At 35.5% G+C, this 14,277-nt stretch overlaps 1 protein-coding gene across 1 annotated transcript in view; it reads left to right on the top strand.

Annotated features, from left to right (window-relative positions):
* DACH1 (dachshund family transcription factor 1) overlaps positions 1-14,277 on the top strand; it is a 407,110-nt gene that overhangs the window by 162,729 nt on the left and 230,104 nt on the right. Inside the window, exon 2 of the mRNA XM_070240348.1 lies at positions 8,529-8,644. Coding sequence (XP_070096449.1) covers positions 8,529-8,644 — 116 coding nt within the window. The remainder of the gene's footprint in view (positions 1-8,528; positions 8,645-14,277) is intronic.

Here is a 14,277-nt window from a genome sequence, read left to right as displayed (position 1 = left end):
TGTAAAAAAAGATGTGTTGTAGGTAGAATCATCTGTGGCTTGGAAGGCTTATGGGAAGAAGAGAAAATTAGTAGGTGATTAAAAGGTTGAAAATATTTAGCTCTCTAGACAAACATGTCACTAAATGAAATTTAAAAACAGCATCCTTTCTGGGAGAAATACCATATGTGCAGATGTATTATAATGTATGATATTGGAAAGATAAAAATAAATAGTATTAAAAATTTATATTTCTGTAATTAAAACTTTAAATTACATTAAATTGATTTTTAATCCACAAAATATTTATAAAATATGAGTATATATCTTTAATAAATCAGTAGATATACTTTATAAAGTGTCATTTACCACTGATTTAAGTAAATAGTTCAAATTTGAGGCAAGAACATATCAAGACCCCTGATTTGAAAAAAGTTGTCCTCCAAAAATATATTCACTAAGTTAAGGAATTTAAACTAGGATTAATATATTAATTCTAAGATTAATATCACTCACATATGGCACGGACTTTGAAGAATTTTCTTAACGTGGCCCTCATGTATAGATTCTAAGAAAGAAGAGAGGGACTTATAAAATTTAGGGTAGATTGTCCCCAGTGTGTAACCTGTTGAACAGAGACTCTCTTTAGTATTTTGGTTGTCATTAATTGTCAACACTAATATACAAATGCTTAAGAGTAGCTTAGTCACATTCCAATATGTTTTAACTCTTATTTTAGGGTGATTTCTTATTCAGCATTTAAATACCTCCAACTGAGCTAGAGACTTCAGATATTTTGGCAATGACCTTTGAAACAGTTTTGTATTAAATAAATTTCCCATGCTACTTCAGGTCTAAATAGCGTGTGTTTTGAAGTCAGAGGCAAGGATAGTTCTTCCTCACCAGAGTAGCTAATTTCAAGTCCTATTTATTTTTTGTTAGTGATCATTTCAACTTACTCATGTTAACCTTGTGTTTTGAGAAATCATCAACTCTTAAATCAAGCCTATAGAATACATGAATTCCTGCTTTCCTGGTCCCTAGAGAATAATTCTCCTGTGACAATTGTCGTGTGACCTATGACACAGAACATGATTTGATAATGTTGAAAGATGAGAAATTTCTGTAATTTGAATATAATCATACTGTTATGAAAAACATATTCCTTTAAAGCATGTCTTTAAGCAAACTCCCTGGAAATAACAAGTTTCATGGAAAACTAAGTTTAGTAAATGCCTATTTTACCACATTCTTAGAGATTTATAATAACTATTAACATAGCCAAAGCTCTGAGAAATTGTCTCACAAAACAAAAATAGTAAAAGCTTTGGGAATCTGTGAAGTTTTTCCACAAAACCTATGTATGTTTAATAGGTTTAACTGGGCATTTCTCAAATTAACTTGAGCTCAGAATCCTTTTTTTTTTTTTACTTTATTTTTAACTCTTTTGCACAGGAAATTTCATTTTGTGTATTTTATTCGTATTTGTTCAGTTATTGCACAGAATTGCCTGCTGTCTTACTCTTGCTCAGGTTGCCATAACAAAACACTGTAGACTGGGTGGCTTGACCAACAGAAATTTATTTTCTCACAGTTCTGGAGGCTGGAAATCTGAGATCAGGATGCCAGCATGGTTGGTTTCTGGTAATGGCTGTCTCATGGGTTGTAGCCTTCTTTCTGTGTCCTCACGTGGCTGAGAGAGAGAGCAAGCAAGCTCTCCGGTGTCTCTAATTATAAGGGCACTAATCCCATCATGAGGGCCTCACCCATATATCCTCCTATGACCCTAATTATTGCCCAAAGGCCCCATCTTCAAATACCATCACAGTGGAGTTAGGGCTTCAACATATGAATTTTAGGGCAACGCAATTCAGTCCACAGCACCTGCCATGTAAAGAGTTGAGGGAATGTTCTGTGTTTTGTGCTCATGAACCAGTAATCTGAGGGTGCCTCCAAGTGTCAGTTGGTGATATTTTAGGTGCCTGTCCCCTGGAACTTGGTATTTTAGTGATTGTGGAACCTTCTCTCTTTGATGAGTTCGCTCATAATCTATTTGTCCTGAGAGGGACACGTGACTGGGACTCAGACCTGCAGAGAGAACACAAAACGTTCAAACAAATGTGTGATAGGAGATTGAAAAAGTGTTCACATTTGTCATCATTGCAAAAAAATAACATATCCTTCAAAGTTTTCCAGCTATAGAAAAAAACTCCATACTAAGGGAAAATAATGCTCATTGTATACTTCCTGGATTATTTATATTGTTGCCGTTCAGAAAACTGAAAAAAAGTTTCAACTAATAAGTTGACAAGATCTTTCTGAAGGAAAACTACTTATTTATAAATTTAGGATTATACATCAATTGCGTATTTTGGTGAAATATATACATACATTGATCTTAGGAGGTCCTTTGTATTGTTTTATACTGATGGATCTATTTTATGAGGTTGATTTATTCTGGAAGATATCAATGATTATTTGTTCTTTTCATATTTTAGATTAATTTTATAGTTCTCACAAGGGTAATAATTTTACATATAATCATCGGCTTTTTATTGGTTAGTTTAGAACTGAAGTAGAAAAGAAAGACTAAAAGAATAAATTGTATATGTTTTCTGCTATGGATAGAGGTAAACCTCAGGCACAGATCAAGTTTAACCGGAATCGTGGTTTGTTCACAATGAATTGTCTGAAGAATATGATCAGAGTCATTGAAGTGCTACACTAATTAAGTTTAAAAGTTTGTTTTTATGTTTTAAATATATATGCTTATGACACGGAAACTAAAATCTTCTGATTTAAAAAAAATATGTAATTCCCCATCCAGTGATAATCCCTCCTAATATTTTACTGTTTCCTTCTGGTCTTTTTTCTATGGGTATTTGTTGCTTGCTTTACTTAATTTCTCTCTCTCTCTTGTGCTCCATTATGTCCATATCTGCAGGTTTGTATCTTACTTTTTCACGTTACTTAGAACATAAGCGTTCTCTCATAAACTCCTCATACACATGACTCTTCATGACTTCATAATGGTCAAGTGGATGTGTAAATCATTAAGCAAATTGTACATTTCCAATTAGAAATAAGAATACATATGTGGCTTATACAGTCCTGTGCCACTTAACAACATTTCTGTCAATGATGGACTGCATATCAACAGGAGCCCTATAAGATTAGTACCATATAGCCTAGATGTGTAGTAGGCCATACCACCTAGCTTTGTGTAAGCACACTCTGTGATGTTCACACAACAACAAAGTCACCTAATAACACATTTCTTAGAACATATCCCCATTGTTAAGCAATGCATGACTGTATATTTGCCTATATATGTAGTCAAACTTCTCATATTTCTTTCTTGGCTTTACAGAAGCAGTTTACTAGAAAAAAGTTATGCAGAACATAAACACACAATTGGAGTTTTCTTGGGGTGAATAGATTTAAGAGGGCTAATGAACTCTTGCAGATTAATGGAGCAAGCTGCTTTCACCTCCAAATGCTTGTTTGTGTCCTAAGACTAAAATCAGTGCTTATGTGCTGCCATGTATTTTTCTTTTGCACTGTTTTCCCACAGGCTATTTAATTTTATCTTCCTCCTCAAAGAAGGGAGTGTGCCTGTATTCTTGCAACCCTAATGTCTAGCCTGTTGCTTCTTGTACAGTAGCTCCTTTCTCTTAGATAGATGGATGAATGAACTGAATGGTTGAATGGAACTCTAAGTAGGTAGGATTTGGAACCAAAATTTCTGCTAGGTAGCTACTTTTACATTTCCCAATTTATAACCGTCACAGTCTCTTTCTGCATTTCACGTATTTCTCTGCTCCAACTCTCAGGAAGAGAATTGAACTTAATGTCTCAAAAACTACTGAAGACATTAGTAGCAGATGATGTCTATGGAGAGAAGCTTGGGGATTGAAAAATCTGTAATGTACCCTCCCTCTAACATTTTCAAATGCCTCTCACTCTTTTGATGCACTTAGCTTCTTAAGTCATATCACTTTTGTTTCTTTCTGTTAAGTTGGATTTTGACTTCACCCTGAATAATCACAGTAAATGGACTAGGATGAGTTGGTAAACATTATACAGTTGTGGGAGAGAGATAGAAATTAGCATGAGAATGATTTAATGATGTAAATTCAGGAGAGAAGTCTACCACATGATCTATCTGGAAAAGAAAACTTTTAAATTCAGAATTGCAGGAAAGGGTGTGACTGGGTGGATTCCTAAGTAAGTGATATATTAAGTGTGGAGTCTCTAAGCTGGTGCTCTCCTCTTTTAATGTGGTTGGTTGAAAATACTAAGGACTGCACTATGGCTCATGTGTAACTCTGGCAAAAACAATTACCAAAGTCATAAATTTGATTTCATTCAAGCTGTTAAGGGTAATAATTTATTTAAGTGAGGTCTGCTGCTTTGATTAGAAGTAGGAGAGTTCAGCGGCTCTGATCCTCTGGGGTAGAGCTGGGTTACTGTGGTAGCTAAGGAGGCATGAAGATGGCTACTGTTGAAGCAATTGATCATTCCAAAAGGAAATGCTTTTCTTAATTGTTTCACTTCCTCTTTTCAGTTAAGTTTTTGTTTTTCTTTCCAAGAATGACTTATTTCTAACAAAGTAAACAGGTCCACTTTAAAAAAAAAAATCCTGATTTGATCAGATGTTCAAAGAACTTAGGTAGCTTCATGAAGGTCAGATCGTCCAGTAAATTGGTAGAGCCAATATTTAAAGCTAGATCTATCAAGGGGATACAACCTGTGCTTCTGGCCACAGCACTACACATGTTCTCTTGGAAGTTCCCTAAAGCTCTGTTGAAAGTAGTTTAAATATTCAAATATTTTATAATTAATTTATCTTCCCTAGAGTCAAACCCTCTATCAGTTAGTGACCAAGTCTGTATGTAGTAAGAGTAAAATATGAGGCGCATCAATGAGGGGACCTAACCTAACTATAGGTCATGAAGGGATAGAGGGAAGTCTTGCTAATGGATAAAACTTCTAACTTCTCCTCAGCCAAGAAGTTGTGTATAACTCCAAGGAGAGGTTCCCAGTACTCTTAGTCTTAGGCAAAGGGGTAAGTGACTTGAGTTACTTGCCAAATCTTTCCTTCCAGTCCTTTCTATTCTTTGCATAGATAACTCAAGATTGTGCTCTCCCCTAATTGTAAAGTAATCCTCCTAGGGTGTTAGTTGATGGCTGTAGGGTGTTACCACCACCAAGGGTATTTGCATTTTAATGGAAGGCTTTAAAAGATCTTAAAACTTCAAGACTGAAAGCAGTAAATCTCTATTGGTGGAATTGGAGGCAATGTGATAGATTAGGCAGGAGACTGGGGAGAAAGGAGCCCACTGGGTCTATTCTAATCACAGTGTGAAATAAAGTGCCCCTACTTAGTAGCCTGACTTCGGTGAGGACAGCTCCTGTGGCCTGAATAATAAAGTACTTCTAAACAGTTTCATTTTCTTTAACAGCAAAACAAATTAAAGGGCTAAAACTTTCTCTTCTTGACTTCCTTTTCCTTTCCTACTTTCTCAATGGCATCTTGCCTGAGATCCTCCGATACATCTATTGTCTTTCTCTGGTCTTCTCATGTATATTTAGCATTATCTTTAGACTCAGAAGCCCAAACTTTTTTTTGTGCCTTACTTTTCATTTCCCAGAAACTTTGAGACCACTGGAATGGATGAAGTAGAATACTTGAGGAATCTGGGGGAAAGGGCTTCATAAATTGGGTTAAAATTTATTTAGATACATACAGTGAGCCAAGTTTTAAGATACAAAGATATATTTTATACACTTTCTGCCATAGAGTCTTGGGAGTGAAACAAATAAGCAGATTCTTATAATCAGTGCAGGAAGAGCTATCTTAGAGTTGTTCACCACGTGCTGTTATAGTGCATAGAAAGAATACTCACTAGAAGTGGTTAGCAAGAAGGATAATTAAGGCTTAGTGAGGTAAAATGGGGTGAGGTTGTGTTGGTGGAGAACAAGGCTCTGGCAGCAAAGGAGGAAGCATCTATAAAGGTAGTGTAATAGGAGACCAAAGCAACTTGAGACTGTTAAAAGATTCAGTAGGGCCAACTATAAGCCATGAATGTAGGAATAAAAGGGTGAGATTGGCAGGGACCAAGTATCGAAAGACCTTGTTGCCATGCTAAGGAATGTGAATCCTATAGGGAACTATTGATATCTTTAAGCAAATGGAAAACGTGATCAAATTTGTGTTGTAGAAAAATCTTTCTGAGATCAGTATGAAGTGTTGTCTGCGCTCTAGTGAGGTAGGTCTTGGAAGTGTTTGGAAGGCTGTGATAGTAGATCAAATAAGAATTGAGGCATTGATGGAAGATAAGAGTGGGGATAGAGAAGAGAGAATGAATTAAAGAGATATCATCATTTGGATGATATATGAGTGTACAAGGGAAGGAAAAGACAGGGCTGAGTCCTGGAGTTTTGGCTTAGTCAATTGGGTGTCATTTTGCTGAACTAGAGAAAGAGGAATGGGTTTTAATGGGGAAGATGCTGAGTTCAGATTTGGATAAGCTAAGTTTCAGATTATTATAGAAAATCAAAGCAGAGATTTCCAGTAGACAGGCATTAATATGTCTGAATCTCAGGGGGAAGATCTAGACTGTAGGTATATATTTAGCCATTATTCCTTAGCATCTCAGTGATGTCAACAGAAGTGATCACTCAGGGAGAATGGAGACTATCAGCGGCTATTGATCGACCCTAGGCAAATAACAGGAGGTAAAGAACCAGATGAGGATGAAGAGTAATAAGGAAGAATAAGTAGCCAGAGAGATACTTCAGAACAATATGGAAGAGAGTATCCTTATTGGTTAGCAAAACAAATACACTCTCTCCTTGTTCTTGGTTCACAGCCCTCCAGGATTTGGCCCCAGGCAGAAAGTCTAGTGCTACCAATCTCGGCTTTTCATCTTATTCGACCTGTTTCAGCTCATTGGAGACAATCCTGTACATTCATACATTTTCATGTTTCTATTCCTTTCTCACATTCTCACTGGAGTGTACTTTTCCTATATTCTTTTCCTCTCTGTGTCTAACTTATCCTTCAGAATTCTCTCCTAATGCTTCTACTGCCATGAAATCTTATCTCCCTTCCCTCAACATGGAAGTGTCATCATCTTGCCTAACATCCAATTAGTATTTGAATTGCAGCTTTCTCGTGACACTTAGCACATTCCAATTTGCACCATAGTTTTGTATGCACCAGGTTTGTGCCCCTTGACAAGAGTATAAGGTCCTGAAGACTAAAGAACTCATTCTCCTAAATTAGCTTCCACATGAACTGCTTTGAAAACAGCAAGTGCTTAATAATTATTTGTTAAATGACAGTATATATTGCACTAAAGAATAGAGGTGTAGGATCTTTGAATCTTCTGGTGAGGCAAAGGATCTCAGCTGAGGCTAACATGGAAATACTAACATAGGAAGGACGTATCTGGAGGTTCTGATATACCTAGGCACACCATGGCCAGATATGTGTTGGAAAAGCATTTCATAAAAGCACATTTAGGATACAAATGCAGAAAGTGGGAACATAATGCTATGTTTGTGTCAAAAATTGCTAATATTCTATTCTTCATGTTATTCTCATACAGGGATAGTGAATACTTGTCTCCTCTCCACCTTCTGCTTTTATAATTTTAAAAATTAATTTTGTGCAATAAGCATGTAAAGGACAAGTACTGCTAAAGCACAAACACAAAGTATTTTTATTTATCCTAAAGGCAGATAAAAGACACTATACTGGCACTTTCTCAATGATGTCCTAGAAATAATCCTGAGCCTTTCCCATTTATTTTCGTATATTAAAAGTAAGGCAACCTAGTGGGGCTGTTCATTTAAATAGAATAAGGGTTAAATGATAACTTGACTTATCTTTTAAATGACAAAAAATAAAGAAATTGCAAGACCTTTTCACACATTAGATATGTATTGTCATTTATCATCTAGATATCAGGCTAGCAGTGCGAAGTAATAAAACATATCATCGAAAAATGTGCTATAGGTCTGAATCACTCTTTCATTCCACCTCCCAGCTAACTGTAGTATTAAATCAAACAAGCAGAACATTTCCTTAGGCAGCCATTGCCTTTTAATTTCCTGAAGAACCTTAAAATATCATTCATTACAAGTACTACACATATTTGGTTTTTAAAAGTCTCATAAATCAATAGCAGGCTGACTGTAATAATTATTACAAGTTAGTGCATAATTTTCGTGCTGAAGGCTGCATGCAGAACTTTAGCATATGCAAACGAGGCAATTCAAACTGTGTATAGATATTAATATGAAGAAGCAGGTAACGAGGTGCAGGCTATGAATTATGCATCAAGAGTGGCTGATCTTCAATGAGGAAAATGAATTCAGCATGTAATCTAATTAGTGATGGAAGTCTATTACATCTAACTGCAAAAGCAACCGTCCTTGAAACAAATTTATTTACAGTCCATGTTACCACTTGAAACAACTTTGAAATGATGTGTAAGACAACAGCTTAATTGTAAAAATTTTTTGTTTGTTTGTTTCAGTTCTAGACCTGGAAGGCCTCCTAAGAGGACTCAAAGTGTCACCTCCCCAGAGAACTCTCATATCATGCCACATTCGGTCCCTGGCCTCATGTCTCCTGGGATAATCCCACCAACAGGTAAGAGTGCTCCTTATTTATGCTGAAAATATTAAAAATTAGCCAATGCCATAGCTTTTATATATACCTATCTTCGTATAGATATTTACACCCATCAATTATTTTTGTGTACACTAAGATACCGTTACTGATGAGAATTTATTTTAAAAGTGTATTATGGTTATCATCATTTATTTAAAGTAAAATGAAAGAAGCTTAATTGAGTACAGTGCTAGGAGTTATTCTAATTAATTCTCTCACTAATATCAAACAACAAATTATTATCTGTATTTTCCAGTTAAGGAATCAAAGCTCAGAAAGAATCAGTGACTTTCCCAAGGTCAATGAGTTGGTAATTGCCAGTGGTTATTCAAACCCAGGTCTCTGGATTCTAAATGTATTTCTCTTTCCATGAGAACTTTGAAACAGATTGAAATGCATTGAAACAAAAGACAGTAAATATGTCAAATACAAATATCTTCTAATTTTTCTCAGACTGTAATGTGAATACATTTCCATTAGAAACATTTGAAAGATGGTTATTACCAGAATTTTGAAAATGTAAAAGAATAGTCTTGACCACATAAACAACTTCAATAGTGCACTGCATGCAAAAATAATTCATTTGATTTCTACCACTTGGATGTGTTCATGAATTCTTTTAAGTACTTATACATATGTTTGCTCACTTTCCATGTTTTGTCCAGATCCATGAGCAAATTAAAGAAAAATGATATATTATAATTATATAATATATAATATTTGTATTAATTCTTGTCATCATGGAAGTCAATGAGGAGATATACATATAAACATATAGTTATCATGTAACACAACTGATACAGGAAAGGAATCTCAGGAGAGAGTCTTCATTTTTTCTTTGAATTCTCATATCAGTGTTTTCTTTTCTTTTGTAACATTTGTCTTTCTCCATGCTGTAACATAATCATGGGTATCTGATTTCACATTCCTTGTTTGGTTGAAAGCTTCTTGAAAGTAGTGACTTTTAACTTACCTTTATTTTAGTGTCAACCTCTGAACAGTTTGTTCACCTTTGTGGACCTTTATCAAGCATCCACTGGGTTGAATTTGAAGTTATTTGTTCACTTTATATATCCAACTTTTTTTCAGTAAGGTACCAAAGGTTCTCAGGAGTAAATAACTTAAATTCAAATAACTTAAATACAAAGTAATAACTTAAATACAAAGAGTTGTATTTTTATGCTAATTTTGCAAATGAAAAACTGAGATACAGAAAAATGAAATCAATAGCTGAAAACAACTCAATTACAGAGTAGATATCATCATTTCTATTTGTCTAGTTAGTCATGGTTCTCAAGTAACTGAATCCTACTGCCTGCAATTCTAATTCCAAATTTGATATCGGGAAAAGAAATTTGTTAAGCCTTAACTGTTTTGCTGGGCCTTGACTGGATAAAATTTCCTGATTTAAAAATTTGGGGCTTTTGGAGACCAGCCTGGTGGCACAGTGGTTAAGTCTGCATGCTCTGCTTTGGTGGCCTGTGGGCGCTGATTCAGATCCCAGGTGCTGACCTTCACACTGCTTGTCGAGCCACGCTGTGGCAGCACCCCACGTATAAAGTAGAGACAGATGGGCACAGATGTTAGCTCAGGGCCAGTCTTCCTTAAAAAAGGAAAAATTGAATTTTTGGGGGGTACTGCATAGGCAAGATAGAACTTAGAGCTTAACTTTTCATGTTGCATAGTTGAAAGGCTCAGGTGTGCTAGAAGAAAGACCTGATTCTTTGACTTAACTTCTCAATGAAATACGTTTCGTGGTGTCGACGAAAATAATCCATAACCAATTTATAAATAAAAATTTGGGAGAGTTTATCCTGAGCTGAAATCTGAGGACCATGGCCCGGGGCCTTTCTTCCCGAAGGAAGAAAGGGCAACAAGGAAGTGAGGTATACAGAGTGTTTATATACCCTCAAACAGGCTGTTTCACATGATTGAAATGTCCCTCCCACAATAGTCACAAGATTGCCCTGAAGGCACAGCACTTGATGGACACAGCAGGTAGTGGGTCTGCTATCTCAGAGGGCGTAGCAGGAGGCAAGTCTATTGTCTCCAGCTGGGTGGTCACAGGTGAGCACAGCAGTCAGTTCCTAGCCTAAGGAAAGATGCTTAATCCTTAAGGAAATGCCAACATTGGGAGGGGGAGGGAAGTTGCACCTTTATCTCAAGGGCCTTTGTTCTTGCCATAGGGAATATCTAAAGCAGATATACAAGGCATGCTCAATGGCCTCAGTCAGGCCCTTTTGGAAAGACAAGATCAGGCCGAATTAGGTTTACACCAAATCCCTTCCTCATATACTCCAATATCCTATTACTTGCCATTTTTATTTGTTGGTGGATTTTGAAAAATAATCATTTTCACAATCATTCTGTATTTGATAAGTTTGTGTTGACACTCACGTATCACTATTATGGGAAAAAAGTATTCGAGATTGTATTCATATTAAAATAGGGAAGATCTGGTTCCAAATTGTCTGCCAACACAATCTTTTATGGTGAAGACAAGAAATACTTCATTACCAAAGCAATGATGAATTAAGTTGATGTCAGACTCTAAGTATAGCAAGACCTTGCATAATTAACACTGTCAAGTAACTTTGGGGTAAATGAAGTTTCCAAATAACTGAAGATCAAAAGCCAAAACTCAAAATCAAAATATTGTCATTTTTGTTAAGTTAATTCCTTTTTTTTTTGGAGGAAGGTTAGCCCTGAGCTAACATCTGCTGCCAATCCTCCTCTTTTTGCTGAGGAAGACTGGCCCTGAGCTAACATCTGTGCCCATCTTCCTCTGCTTTATATGTGGGACACCGACCACAGCATGGCTTGACAAGCGGTGCATAGAGCTGTACCCGGGATCCAAACCAGTGAAACCGGGGCCGCCAAAGTGGAATGTGCCAATTTAACTGCTGCACCACCGGCCAGCCCCTTAAGTCGTTTTTGATAGACCTCTTTCTGAAATAGCTTACATACTTCTCTGGCTTGGTGAACAGAGACACTGGAGAGAATTTAAATTTGACTCATCAATATGGGCTTTCATTTTTGAAGTAGGATCATTTCATATATTTCAGTTGCTGTGCTGTCTACTCAGACATGCCTTTTTACTTTTGAACTTCCCAGTACGTTGTGAACCCGGAAACCAGAATTTCACTTAACCTTGTTAAGAATTATATTGGAAAAGACCTTAAGCACTCATGTTCTAGAGAAGGATGAGGAGATCGAGCCTCACCAGGAGAGAAGACTGGGTTGAAAAGTGGGTCTTGGACAGTTCAGTGCTCCATAGAGCCCAGTGAATGCCTTTAAAACAGGGCATGTGAGCTCACTATTGACTCTTTGACTTACTTTCAACTTTTAGAGATTGGTCCAAAGATTTGAAGCTGCCGGAAGTTTTACTGTTGCACCTGAATGGTCTTATCTTAATATATTTAATATGATTGCTCTTTTTCCCTAAAACTTTTCTAGATGGAGAAGATTAGATTTTAGGGAATACAGAATAGTTTTTCCATCCCCTGGAGAATGTATTATTTACTATCTTAAAACATTAGCTAGTAATTTAATGTTTTAAAGAAATCTTGTAGTTCCCAAAAGAGCGTAACACTTTTCTCCCAAGGAGTACTTAGTCCCTTGGGAGAATAGGATTCAAAATGGACATATAGACTTTTATGTCTCAGTACTTTATTTACATTTGCTACTTTCTTTTCTTACATTTGTTACTTTCTTTAAACAACAAAATGTCATTTTTTTCTTCCTAAGATGGGGAAGGTGAAGTGTGTTATTTATTTTTTAAACAGTGAAAAAGTTATATTTCAATATTGCTGACATTAAACAAACTAGCTTGATCACAATTCTACTATGTTTTTGAGTTGTAAGTCTGAAATTTTAAAAATTTCTTTCCAAGATTCTATAGTTATATCTGTAGCTATAAAAGAGTTGGAAATCATGCTTCTAAAACTAGCAAAACAAGCAGACATGTAAGCCTCAGGAAAACAAAGAAAAAAGAACCAGCCCTGCCCCCCCAAGTCTCAAATCCTTTTTAAGATTTAAATTGTAGCTTACCTGTGAACATTGACCTGTACTTCTGTATTCCCAGTATTACCATTTGAAAAACATAAAAGATGCAAATTTACCTTTAAAGTTGCCAAAATTCATCCCGTGGAAAGGAAAATTTATTAATTTTGACAAATTTATTAAAACCTATCAATTTGTTCCTAATAATTCCCTCATTTTTTCTTTTCAAAAATTGAACATTGGAGTTCAATGATAATCTTTCTTGGAGGCATCTGTTTTCTCAGAAAAAATATGACTGTTTTTATGTTTTTAAAAAATGTCTTTCTCAGCTCTAATATTATGCATTTACGTTTCTATAACTTAAAAAAAAAAACTTTTAGATTGCCTATGGAGTTTTTATTTGTTTTTTATTTTGGTTGCTTGAGTGGGCCTGTGTGTAATCTTAGAAGGGGGCGTGGGCAGATGGTGATAATTTTCCAAATTTATGGTTGTCACCAGATGCCATAGCAACCAGAAGTGAAAGTTAATGAAAGAAAGAAGGTTCTTTGTAGAGTCTCACAATGCAATACCTCCTGTAGCGCTCTCTACATCTATTTGGACTGAGCACATGTCATAAATCATTTTTGATAATAAATACCAGTTTGGAATAAATTCATCCTAGCAACAGAGTTCCAATAACATTCATACTTTTTATAGAATCATGTGTATTTTACAATTAAGGAAAGAGTTATTTAGGAATTCTAAATACTCCCCTCTTGTGCCAGGAGTGCAATTTGGCTAGCGTTTTTGGCCAACTTCCTGATTTTGTCTTTAGGGCAGAATGCAAGCTAGTTTTGAAATACAATTTTCATATAAGTATTAAGGAGTAACTCAGTGAGTCCCAAATATTTTCATTTGACATTAAAAGAAGTTATCCAATACCTAAATTTTTTTTCAAATACTCTCAAATTAAATGAATGATTTATAGTTTTGTTTCTTGGACATGTCTTTCTCTCACTGTGATCTTGTAGGCACATAACCGATATGCTTTCAGGATAAAGCAAGCAATTGTACACACGTATGCACTATGCTTAAAAGGTAAGAGCTAATAAATGCAATTTTATCACTTTGGAAAAAATACTAGACCAGGGCAATATTAATCCAGAGTTAATCGCATTGAAACATTCTTATCTTAAAAAAGAAGATCATATGAAAGTGTTCTCAAGTGGAGGTATAATTCAAAAACATGTTTTCAAAGTTTATATTCTTTATTTTTCTTGCTAAATGTTACTAACTAACCAGCAATAACATCCAAACTACCTCTTTTTGTATTATCAACATTGATAATATTCTAAATGCATTATACACTTCAATTTCTGAGGAGAAAATTCAGAGTGTGGAAATGTGTCCTGTATGTTGAGAAGTTTATTATAACAAAGCATTGTATTCCCTGGGGAGACTCAAATAAGGATAACAGAAAAGTGCACAAGTAAAACAGCCACAAATGGATTGATCGTCTTCACTAATAAATTAAACATAACAATCTACTGAATGCTTTACTCAAAGAGTAAATATGTTATAAACTATTTAAACCATTGATGTTTATGTTATATGCGTACGTACGTGTTTTC

The sequence above is a fragment of the Equus caballus genome, chromosome 17 (genome assembly GCF_041296265.1).
Source record: "Equus caballus isolate H_3958 breed thoroughbred chromosome 17, TB-T2T, whole genome shotgun sequence".
In the NCBI taxonomy this organism is placed as follows: Eukaryota; Metazoa; Chordata; class Mammalia; order Perissodactyla; family Equidae; genus Equus; species Equus caballus.
Note: the sequence above shows the minus strand (reverse complement) of the source record. Positions and strands in the feature narration are given on the sequence as shown.